This window comes from Pipra filicauda, unplaced genomic scaffold (genome assembly GCF_003945595.2).
Source record: "Pipra filicauda isolate LSUMZ 115617 unplaced genomic scaffold, ASM394559v2 scaffold247_size1415610_pilon, whole genome shotgun sequence".
In the NCBI taxonomy this organism is placed as follows: Eukaryota; Metazoa; Chordata; class Aves; order Passeriformes; family Pipridae; genus Pipra; species Pipra filicauda.
The window spans coordinates 349,701-362,486 of NW_024104362.1; the positions used below are offsets into that span (position 1 = coordinate 349,701).

At 40.9% G+C, this 12,786-nt stretch overlaps 1 protein-coding gene across 2 annotated transcripts in view; it reads right to left on the minus strand.

Moving 5' to 3' along the window:
• Nucleotides 1-238: 238 nt before the first annotated feature.
• SRGAP1 (SLIT-ROBO Rho GTPase activating protein 1) overlaps nucleotides 239-12,786 on the minus strand; it is a 137,631-nt gene continuing 125,083 nt past the window's right edge. For both annotated transcript variants that reach the window (XM_027721196.2, XM_027721197.2), the window contains exons 19-22: nucleotides 6,250-6,430; nucleotides 5,555-5,689; nucleotides 5,084-5,429; nucleotides 239-3,313 (exon numbers count right to left, since the gene is read on the minus strand). In XM_027721196.2, the coding sequence (XP_027576997.1) occupies nucleotides 2,936-3,313; nucleotides 5,084-5,429; nucleotides 5,555-5,689; nucleotides 6,250-6,430 (1,040 nt within the window). In that variant the 3' untranslated portion in view covers nucleotides 239-2,935. The remainder of the gene's footprint in view (nucleotides 3,314-5,083; nucleotides 5,430-5,554; nucleotides 5,690-6,249; nucleotides 6,431-12,786) is intronic.

Here is a 12,786-nt window from a genome sequence, read left to right on the forward strand (position 1 = left end):
GTTGGTGGCTCCTTGTGTGGGTTCTTCAGGTACAGAGGGACTTGAGTGAGCTTAAAGCAATGGTGTAGGAGCAACTTAAAGCAAATTAGGTAGATGCCCGTCTGGGAACAAATGCTTCTTCAGCCAAGAGCGTGATGGGACTTGATGCAGTGTGGGGTAGCTGGGGGTTGCTTTTGTCCCCTCGTGTGGGAGGTAAAGGCAGACAGGCAATCCATGTTGGAAGACATGGCAGCAAAACTACACAGACAGAACTATTTTCTTTATTATAAAGATACACTATGAGGAACAAACTTGAATGTATACTGAAGCTTGTAATGGTACATGCCAAAAATGTACAGTACTATACATAAAAGTGCATTGTCACAACAGATTAACAGTACATTTCTCTTTGAGAACTGTGATTTTTTCATGTTTTTATTTGTTCTTCAAGAGTGGAAGGAATGCAATGGGAATGCAGCCATACACAAACAGGAAAGGATGCAATGGAAATGCAACAGTACAAGAGCAAAGCTAAAGCTCCTCTAAAATTTAAAGGCACTTTCACATGTACATACTACAGATGTACATTGACACAAGTAGGTAACAGTCAACAAGCAGGAAGCTACCAGTACTGCAATTCATCAAACTTGACAGTAAAGGACAATACTGACTGGATTAGGTGTGCAGGAGTTACCCTTTAGTACGCCTGTAGTTGTAGCAGTCTCTCCTGTTACATATCCACTTACTATACTTTAAAGTATCTATAATAACCATCGAACTACACATTTAACTGTGTGAATGCACTAAGTGGATGCATTCACTAAATGCACTGTTTCTAATATTTTCTTTTGCTAAACAATTTCTAATATAAGCATTATGGAGTCCAGTATAGTTATTTAAACATACAAAATTCCCTATGCAATTTAAAGATACATGTATCCATCTCAATTGTGCCAGGTGGGTTAATTTAAAAATGCTAGACTAAAACTGCATGTAAATGAAAGCTGAAATTCCAGTTTTGTTCCACTGAGTCTAGTAAACTGGGAAAATACTTGAAAATATCTCTGGTCCTAACCAAGTGAGTAGACCCTACAGACTAGAGTGGTCTGCAGCTGGTCTGACTTAGGTTCTGGCCCTGGTGTTAGGACTGGGCAGTACAGTCGAGAAGGATGGAGGTTCACTGACTGATGCTGCACAGCCCTTTCTGGTGGCTTAAGACTTAGCCTTTAACCTAGATATGTGTGAAGTCTGAGTTGAAAAGGGTTTGCAAATACAAGCAGCAGTTTGAGACTCAAAGGTTCATGGGGTACTTTTCACACCTGGGGCTTTGTATTGCATCATCTGTCTAGAGGGTGTAAATCAGAGTAGGAATAAGCTCCTCCTATATAACAACAGGAAATTACTCCTGTCACCTCAGCAATTATGTCTATCAAAGTTTGTCACTACTCTTCTCCCCCCAAACTCAATTGTTCATGTACAGTGAGTGGTACAACTTCAAGCTTTCCAACAGTGAGATCGTACAGAATATGTGGAAAAACAGATCTCAGTTACATTCAGTTGTACTCCTGTAGGTGGACCACGTGATTTTCCCCCCATTTTCTTCATTGAAACTTATTTTATGGATTGGATATTGGAAAATATATTCACAGAAATAATATTATGGCTTACTGTTGCAATGTGCAAAAGAGCTGTATGTTTAGTTCACGCTTTGTTAGGCGTGGGAAAGTTGACAGTTGTCACTCACAAAGACATAAGAAAGGTATTGATTTCTGTCATTTAAGAAAGAGGGGAAGGGGAGGGGAAAGAGGTTATGGAAAACTTTAGTCAGCTTGAATCTAGGCAGTATAAACTCAGCTGTCCTGTGAGTGACCCCTGCACTACTGGCAGGATGTAGTCCCTCTTCAGGGTTCCTGCCTTGCTGCCATCAGCACAACTGAGCGTTTGCACCGTGCAAGGCAGTCAGTGCAGCTGGGTCAGCTCGAAACTCTGACTATTACAACTCAAATCGTGTCTTTAATTGGACATTGAGCAATAAAGTCAATGGGATAGTTTTCTGAATTACTGTGTAGTTGATCCTTTTAATCGCCTATCAGCCTGCCTAATGGACCAACAGGTTTGTGTACTCCCCAGAGCCTGGCTTGCTTAACTATGAACTTGAAATGAATTTAGCTTTCATGAAAAATGTGGTATCAGGGAATGAAGGTCTAGCTTCATGGGAAAAGGTATCCTATTACAGAGGGCAGCAAAAGTTATTTTCTAGATATATCCTGGAGATGTGCTTCAGCTGTGTCCTGGAATGCTGCTTTGTATCGGTGAGAGCCATGTGAACTCCAGCTCCATCCAGTGCTTGCCTCTAGTGAGACTGCCAACAAGAAAGCTAAAACTCGGTGCCAATTACGAGTTGTGAGGGTTTGGTGATTTTTTTTTTTTGGTGTGTCTTAAATTTAAGAAATGTGGCCTGAGATGACTTAGACATTCCATACAGACACTTAATCCTCACGTGCTAGATTTCAGTTCTTACTAACCTGCTTGAGATTTGGTGACCCAGAAATGAGAGGCCCCACCTCCCCTGAACCCCCCCCACCCCTTAGTTTTGTGCAGGATCTGTTATTATATAGCTACAGTAAGACTGTGAAGTACGGTACAACATGGCAAGCCGTTTGTGATCTGTGTTGGTTTTATTACAAATGGTGCAGCATCAAGTTTTCAAGTAAGTCTATGTTTGTTTTTTAAAACTATGCACAATTGTCCAGTTTTTCTTTTAATTGAAACCATACAAAATACAAATGCCCATGTTAATGTAGCTACTTTCATACAGTACATTCAAAAACACTGAAAAACAAAGCCTCTCCAGTTACAAACATGAACAAATGAAGTTATGGAGCCCTGACTTCTATTGTTAATCCATCCTTTTCACTAGCATACCACAGCTGGGCACCATGGGTGGCTGAGCTGTCTACATTGTGCAAGATTTGTCAGCTGGACCCTGGGAAGGAGGGGAAGGTCCTATGCTAGGATTTGTTTTTGGAAGAACAATAGGTTTTGGCCTAAGAGCAGGAGGTTTCAGCTGCACTCCCATTCTAGGGGCCACCATGGGCTTGAAAGTACTCATGGTGTCACTGGAAGAACTAGTGCTACGGCGGATCTGAGGCTCGGAGCTCCTTAAAACAACGCTGTGGAGAGGGCTGAGCGACTCCGTAGAGGTGGCAGGGATGGGAGTGTTTTTCATTTGTTCCAAGGTGTCCAACACAACATCAGGGGCGTGTTTTGCTGAGCTCTGCCTCTCCAGCTCACGGAGCTCGTTCAGTGCTGTGTTCATCGTCTCCTCGATGTCCTGGGTCAGAGCACAGAGAGAGTGGCACATCATTCCAATTGCTACTGAATGCATAGCACCAGAGGAGCAAGGGGAGGGGGCAGAAAATGCATGAATTAATTTGCCAATCATCCTCTAATAATTATTATAGTGCTAAAACCAATTTCCACCAGACTTCTTTAAAAGACACTACAATTGATAAGATGGCAGCTTTAGCTGGACATTATAAATATTTAACCTGTTTACATGAGAGAATCAAAAAAAATACAAAAATCTGCAAGCCATTTTATTAAGTGACTGTCAGGGCAATGAATATTTGCTTAGCAGTGTTTTAGTGGTGAAGATTTCTGTCATCTCTTGGGTACTGACAACTGTAAAGATTCTAGTCCATTTGCTAACTCTTAGCTAACTGCTCCTCTCATCTAATGCTTCAGGTGTCCAGGATCTGTATTCTCTCACATGGATTATAAAACCTGGTTTTCTAAGAAAATAAAGCTTGTGTGCCTATCAGCTCTTGTCTCCTCTAGTTTCACCGAGTTAAATTTTAAACAGAAAAAACTTCAAGATATTGTTCAGCATGCATGCCTAAGAAAAACTATTTTTTTCATAAGGATTTCTGGCATGAATGCTAAAAGAATGCACCAAGACACTGGTTTACTGCTTTTTGGTGGCACTGAGATACAACTAAGGTTAAAATATCTGGTGTTCCCTGTCTGCTCACGGTAACTTTCACACAGTTCAATCAAAGTTTGAGTTCTCTCACTGCTAAATAATCAGTAGTCTAGGCATAAAAAAATAGATAGTGTAAGCCAAACACCACTGTATGTACTTCCAGGAAAGTAAATAAATAACTTATAAGAAAATAAAATGATAGCAACATTTACAGTTTCTAACCCTAATACATGGTTCAGCTTTCTGACTAAGCATGACAGTTCCTTCTATTCCTTGCTGGAAGCAGAGTTTGAAAGCAAGAATTACCAGTACATTAAATTTTAAAACATGAGTGTCAGCGTTATTGTAAAATGTATTTGCAATCATACTGCACCCTCACTGTGCCCCTAGTAATGTTATCCTGCCTAGACAAAATGTGAGTTCTGAAGACAGAGGTACCTATTTGCTCAAGAGGTGTCACTAGCTCAGCACAACAGACCAATGTGATGATTGGGGTGCTCCCTATTCTATCCTTCTCACCTCTCCACTGCCAGGAATAAGACTGGTAAGTGTTCACACAGGGACAAGATGGCCCATGATTTACGCAGGTGCAACATCTTGCATATTATGTTCTACTACAGGCACCAAAATAACATACAGTATGAACTATACATGAACTATATGAAAACCATGTAAAATCCACAGGAAGCTGGACAGTCAATCAGGGCTTTGAATGGCAATGGTCACTACTAGCCAGTCAGAGCACTTTTCTCCTTACCACAGTACTGAGAAAGAACTGAACACTAATTATATGCAAGACAGAATAGGCCAGCCTTCAACAGCACACAGCAATCTACACAGCATTGTAATCATATACTGTCTTAGTATTCTGTGTGGCAGAGGTAATTTCATTACAGTATAATGGGAAACAATTTCTTTTTATTGCTTCTGCAATCTTTACTCCCCCTTGTGCTTCTTCTATTCAGGATCGCTTAATGCATCTTCTTTCACACACACTCTGTTTTGAAAGCTAAGTAAGATATTCCCCTGCACACGCCTTCCTACCAGTGCATGTGCTCTGTGTTACTCAATGAGATTTGCTTCTCAGAAAATCAAACAGTGACATAAAAAGACACAAACCTGAGCTATTGACTCTGGGTCCAGTGGTTTATGGTCATTGAAACCTGTGTACTGACCAGATGATGTAGACCTTCTAATTGGAGGGCTATCGATCTTCTTCAGAGAATCGTGCCTGCTGATGTTGGTGAGACTGCCGTGTCCAGGCCTGCGTCGCCTTTCAGGGCTGTCGGCATTGAGGTTGCGATTTTGAAGGAGGGCTCTGGAACTGCAGTGAGCTGCCAGGTTGGGGGAACCCAGCTCCATGGCTGAGTTGGAGAGAGGGTGAGGTGGGTGTACTGGGCAGTGGCTGTCACTGCTCCTGCCGGGGCGTCTTAGAGGGGGTGGAGGTTCTGATCTCTTTCTTTGCCTGCACCAATGAAGAAGTGGTTATAGGACAACTTGTAGCGATCCACCATAAACATGCGGAGGAGCAATTACTGTGTTACCTGAGCCGTGAGCAATACTAGTGAAACATGTCATGCTGAAGCTTACCTTCCTAAATAAACATCAGAGTGACGGTCAGTAGGAGAGTTCATGTCCTTTGATGATGACTTATCCTCAGTTATGGGTCCACTGCTGGCCTCACTGTCTGCTTTTTGGCTCAGTGTATCTGAGAAAGTATCATCCCTGAAGAGAAGACACATGATGAGGTGAGAAGTCAGTGACTGAAGTGTGACAGAGCACCTTGGTACTCCCAGCTTTTAATTCCCTTAGGAAAGGCAGGCACGTTATAATGCACTAAGCCCTTGTATGTCTCCCAAAATTGCTTATAATCCTGTTTACTGAGCTCTTTACACATTGAGTGCAACCTTTCTGTAAAGAAGAACTTTGTCATCCTTGGCAAAACACATGCTTAATACTGTAAAACAAGAGTTCAGGGTTGCATTTCTCCAGTTTTTTTGCTATTCTGAAGTTAAAAGTCAGCAATTGCTACAAAGAGATACTCAAAATAAAATAGGTGCGGCAGCATCTCTCTTATACTGGGAACATATCCATAAAAGTAGCTTAGCCTAGTAGTAGTTTTTGATTGAGCTGTCAATTCAGGGCAATAAAGACAGAGGTATCTTGCCTAGAAGGCAAATGTTTAATCTGTCTGAGCCTTCACACCACTGACCCACTTGGAAAACACTGCTAAATGCTTCAGATTTTACATCCCACCAAGAACCTAGTCACCAGACATTACTTACATATCCTGCACCACTATGTACTGGTGAGGGACAAGACCATCAATTCCATTGTGCCTTCCTTCCCACCAGTCTTCAGATGCTCGGTGATAGAGCAGAAGGGAAGCTCCTTTCTTGAAAGAGAGTTCTCGCGCAGATCTTCCCACGTAGTCGAACTTGGCTATAGCTTCTATGGGCTCGCACTCTGTGTGGGGAGGGAAGAAGAACAGATACCAGATTTCACTGGTTTATCTGCTCATTTTGTTTTCATAAACCCCATTTTTTGCATTTTTTCAGTGCTCATTCTGAGCAGAGATGACAGAGATCAGCTGAACTAAGGCAGACTTCAGGCAGCAGTTATAATGTGCCCCTTACAAAGAAACATAATCAACCTGTGTCCTAAGTTAGAAACATCTGGCTTGCTTCACAAGCTGCAGAAAACATAACCGCATACTCAAATGTTACAACTGTTGCTGTAAGGGCTCCTGCATTGCTGGGGAGCGGGATGGAGCCAGCCAATGAAGACCTCTGAAACTAAAATGAATAATCAAAGGTCCGAGGAACCAGTGTGATAAAGGAAAAGTAAGTGGGAGTGCCTTTAATATCTGCAGCGGCAAAGGAAGGAAGACAAAATTACCCTGCGCATGAGTAGGGATACTCTGCGTAACTGGGTTATGGGACTTCTTTTACGTGACAAATGAGCAGACCTAGGGAAAAGCTGATGTTTTACCCAACGCCGAAGCCTAGTGCTTTAATCTGCTTCCTTAAAGCCCTTTTTGAGCGAGACAGACGGCTCCAGACTACCTAAGGATGACCCCTCCACAGGGGCAGACCCTGTGTGGCCTCAAGTTGCTTAAAGCAGCTCTGCCTGCTCCAAAATCCTGAGCTGCCCTGGTTTCTGCAGGGGAGGCTGGTGTTTTCTGAATCCAACCATTGGCTACAGCAGTCCTGGTTAATCTTCTGTCAGTATGTTGGTAAATTCAGCCCCACACTGGTAATGGACTCCACCCCATAACCTATGCCTGGGATGGAAACCTACTGGTGTCAGCACAGGGCCCCTGTAGGTATCTTGAGAGCTGTGTGTGGGCATCAAGGAAACAGCCTTTAGTTTCTTCTACACAAAACCGAAAGCACCTGAGCTCAAAAAGATTAAAATTTGTCACCACAGTCTCAAACATAAAGAACCTGCAAAATACAGTTCTAAAAATCACACACTTTGATTATTCCAACAACTCAAGAGTCCCCTAAATGACTAATTTCTTTACGTAATTAGAGCAATATTTAGATGGAAATTAACATCTGGGCTAATGACTAGCATAGCAACTTTCTGTCTGGTGCAAATTAAAATCACTGAGGTTGTAATTCCCCAAAGAACCAGGCTGGTAATGAAAGTCACTGTCCCTTTAGGACAACATTTTGCACAGGAATGTCTTTTTAAAATTAACTTCATGCTGCAGCATGAAAACATAATGATAGCACCTTACTGAGGTTATAGTTTGCAGCTCATTTTTTTAATAACTTGTCGAGCCTGCGGAAGGCTATCTTGTGGTTTGCTGCTTCTGCAGTCACGTTAAGAGCTTCTGTCAGTGACAAACTGCAGAGTGTTTAGAAGTTACCAACTCAGAAACTTTCCAGAGATGGAACAGAGTGACATGGGGAATTCACTGTTAGAAACGCAAAAGTAATGTACGGTGGCAGAAATTACTTCAATTACATAAATACAAATAAGAACCTGGCACTAACAGTATTAATTTCTCAAAATGCATCCCTACTGGATACCCATGGAAGACCAGACCTAAGCATGTTTTGTCTCACATGTTCTGAGTATTGCTACAGGAAAAGTGTGATCGCAGGAAGGGCGCTGTGCTGAGCCAACTCCCTGCTCCACCCCAAGACTCATGCTCAGTACCCCCTATCCAATTCATCTCCTGGAGAAGGGCAGGCTATGCACATGTGAACAAAACGCACAGAAGTCTAATTTACCTAGCAGGTTGCACCAGGTGAACTACAAAAGGGAGCAGACTGGGCCCCCTCGCTTCCTTTTTTTGTCTCTCTTTTCTCTGTCTCTTTCTCTTTTGTTTTCTTTTCTTGCTACCTCAGCTCTGGACCATCCATGTGGCAGCACCAGCGTGGGATCTGAGGACTGGTGATATTCTTTGTCTTCTTCCCTTGCTTTGCCTGGGCAAAGCACGCCTATCATATCCTACCCCATACTCCATTTTGAAGTTTGTTGTGGGAGTGGGCAGCTTGTGGAGGTGTTTGTGGCTTATAACCCAACACCCTTGAATATTGGTTTGTTGTGGCTTGTGAGTCAGCACCTTTGCTTGTGTGTTGTGGGAGCTGAGAACTTACTGAAGTGTACAGTACAAAATTAAAGGTTTGTTCACCTCCACTCTCGTGGAAGGAAGTCTATTGTAAGAAATTTAAGGGTGTGTTAGCCAATACCTTTTGAGTCTAAATATTGGACTGGTTGCCAAAGCTATGGAGACTGTACAATAAAACAGTTCTCTGACATGTGTCTGGTGTCTCTTTTCAGCCTGATGAGAATTTATAATGAACATCATGGCTCCTACCAATGGGTCATCACAATGGCTTGCTGACAGGCATTCCTTGGTGGGTGGGTGGGGGCTGACAGGTTTCTTGGTTTTATGATTTTAAGCAAAGAAAATGTATTGACATAGAAAGAAACATTCTGGAAAACTAGGAAATCTTTAATGGTGGTATGATATTCTAATACGCTACCTTGTTGTCATTTCTAGATATTATGTCTACAGTCTACCTGAACAGACAAAGTGACTATAAACACAGAAAGACATTATTGCCAAATGAAAAGAAATAAAACCAAACATGCCTTTATCTTGCCTTATCTTTAAGAGGGCAATACGAAATCAAACAACAATAATTTAACACTGACCAAAGAACGCAGTTTTTACACATATCATGAGTAGTGCTTATGGAATTTGTTATAACAAGGTATCACTGGAATCAGGTAAGATTGAAAAGGAGCAGACATTTGTATGAATCGTTCTCAGGCTGCAGCTAAGCTATGGGTTATGGTAGAGGGAGTCAAGAATTCAGAAACAAATCTTCCCAGGTTTCAGAGAGCCAGTCACTCACTAACGGGTAGTACTTTAAAATGAGAAAAAAAAAATCTACCGAACAAAAAAGCTTTACAATAAGTCCTAAGATCCCAAATTTCCTGCACATATTTTCCTTTGATATTCTCTGAAGTTAGGTGGTAGTGGTCATGAGTACTGGATTGATTGATAAACCCCTACGCAGATTAGCTATGGAATTTCCCATTTCTCTGCTGACTTCAACAGATCATACACTATCCCATATTTAAGTATACAAATCTTTTTATTTACAAATTAAGTTCTATCTCCCTCAGTGGAATTATGCTAATCTAAGTATCGTGTACAATGGGAATTGTATGCTTCCACTGCCTGAAAGACTCAAATACTTTTTCAGAGGTTGAAAGGAAGTTGTCCCACTAGAACCAGCTGTATGAACTGGTAATGTACCCAAAATGGATGTGACTTTTGAGATGTGTAGATCAGATTGCCTGGGTAACAAATCCCTCCTCCTCAGGAAGGAGTGCCCAGGAGATTTCACACAGATTTCTTAACAGGACAAAAAATAAATTCAGGCAGTTTTTACTATGTTGAAAGGGGCATTTTCTTTGCTTGAATGTTGCTTTTAGGCAGAAGAAACAGAGATAAAATTTCCTATAGCAAACAGTATTGAGACTGTACTTAAGTAGTAATTCACCTTGCTACAAGTCAAGCCTTAATAGTGGAAATCAAAGTAGCATGACAGTTACTCCGAGAAATAAATGCATTTTGGAAAGTTAATAACACGGTTACTGAATGACAGACAAGAATTTCCAAAAAGCTAAGGTGATGAAAGCTAAAATTGGGATCTGTAACTCAAATTCTGTGTGATACTGAGTATCTAACAGTAAAATTGACAGCTGAGAGGAAAGTGTAATTGCACTGCTCTGTCCATACCTGAGGGCATTCACCAGCAACAGCAAGAAGTATTTGATGACATACAGGATCTCACCAGCTATCATCTCTAGTGAATCAGACAATGCTATGGAAGTGAAAAATTAGGACAAACTGAAGAACTGTGGGAAAAACTTCCACTGCTTGGAAGAGCAGAAAGGACAGAAGAAACATAAGTGTTAATTTCAATTTTGGGATTGGAGTGCCAGATGTAGGACTAACCTCCCAACAGAAGTGACAGCACTAAAGCGGCACTTGGCTGCCTCTACACCTCAAGGCACAAGGAGATAGAGAAAGGAGGGGAGACCATCTCCTGCACTTATTTTGGGGGGGTTGCTGTTGCTCTGCTCTGTGTTTCCTCAGTTTTCCCAGGTGTACTCTGTGTGTCAGGAAAAAGTATGTCTTTGGACATCCTGGGAAAATTGTATCCCCCAATGTCTTTATCCTCTTCTGCATCCCATCAGAGAATAGAGTGGCTTTGCAACTTCAGAGTCCTGTCCTCAGAACAGCAGTTCTCTCTCACTGGCAACAGCAACATCAAAGAAACATTGCAAGGTGTTGACAAAGCAGAATTTGGCAAAGTGTTGATCACAGCATGCACTACTGAAAAGTAAGATGACTATGTGTTCGGGACACAAAAACGACTTACAGTCTGACATGTCCCTGTAATTTTTGTTTTCAGCAGAACTACCATCTAAATTTTTACTCTACATTTATGACATATCTGTGAAGAGTACGATATTAGTTGCATGTATGTTTTCCTAGGAGAACTCCATCTGTTTAACTTCCTCAGGAAATGCTTACTTCCTTTGAAAACAAATCTAGTCAGCCTTTTTCCATGTGACTCCAATAAGAATAAAAAATTTCCAGCAATTTGAAAGTGAAGGAAATATGCTAAAAACTCGTTCAGCAAAACAATGTCCTTTGAATCTTTACTGTAGAGGCACTTTCAGGTAAAGGTTCGTCTGCAGTAAAATTACAGATAGATTTTTTTTTTTTGTTTCTCAGCTTAAGTACAAATGTACTGAACTTCACAAATTAAATTTCATTTCCAGATTTAGGAGAAAGAAAAAACTCATGTGTTTTCCTTATGGGATACTTTCTGCACATTTAAAAGAAGACTGAAAATACTACAGTAAAATGCATCTCCTTTTCCTTCCCTCTTCCCTTTCCAGTGATCAGCTGAAATATATGAACATCAGTAACCTTAGGAAAAAAAAAAGGCAATTTATATGTTTGAAATAAAGCAGTTATGAAGTATTTATATGCTCAGTTATAAGTTCCAGCTCTCTTTCCCCCAATCTACCATATTTTACCTCTGCACACATAATTTAATTTTCAATTTTCATAAAGTCTGGTTGTTTTCTAAATTATAATTAAACATTTCTAGCACTACTGCCACAGCCTCTAAAGATGGGTTTATTCTAGTAGGCACAGAAAGAGTCACTTGTAGTTTAACTTTAGAAAAACAGTAAGTAAAATAAATCCTTTCGCTTTTCACCATAGCCCCTGGATTATATTTCAATAACCCTGTAATTCCTGTGGGGTTAGCTGCTTGGTCTTCCATATGTATACATTTATACCTATCATTTTAGCATAAAACTAATCAGATTTTCAACACTGAAAAAAAATCCTTCACGTTTATAGAATCTGCTTCTTCCATGTCCTAACAGAGGGAAACGTGTGAGTAGCACGTGTCTGATCGACACACAGCAATGCTGCACCTCCCTTTCTCTCTCTCCACATACAGCTGGTAGTGATGCATCCAGCATATAATCGATGAATCAATCACATTAAACCCCCAAAATACTCCAGACCTCTCAGCAAAAGCTTTTTTTTTTTTATCCACCACATGTCAATCAGTGACTGACGAAGTTCAATATGCAAATTGAAAAATTCTCAGCTATTCTCATATCTGGAGTAAAAAATAGTTTTAAAAGGAATTGTTCAAAGCACAAACACATGAATGCATGTGTAAAGAGACGGTGAGTGCATTTAATTTAAAGTTTGTAACCTACATTAAAAATGTGCTATTACAATGGAAAGCCATATCCATGGAGCTTACAGGCTGGGAATCGAAGATCAACACTGTTTTGTATACAATACAGGCTTGCCAATCTTTATCTTTGCAGCAGTATTTCCCAAGCTTACAAATATATTTGTGCTAACAATTATTTCTCTGTAAACACAAATGTCCGCTTCCTTTCAGCACTGAATTAATTAAAAAGGTGTGATGAGGCAACAAGAATCAAACTGCTGGCTGATCTGGTGAGCAAAAACCCATGTCTTGAGCAGGTAAATATTTTAACAGAACTCTGTCCTGTTATCAGCTATTCTCTTCAGGGTTTGTCTCCACCAGTGACACAGTTGTAACACAAGTAACGCTATGACGGGAATGTAAAACTGGTATAACAACACAGTGGTGGGGCAGAGCCCATGATGATCGAGGTACAGGTGATGCACCATGTGTTGTCATGGTCCTGCTCCTCTGTATCCTGCTGATGTTTTCATCCTTCCTAGGCATGGCTTTGAAGTAACTGCTTTTGATTGCTGC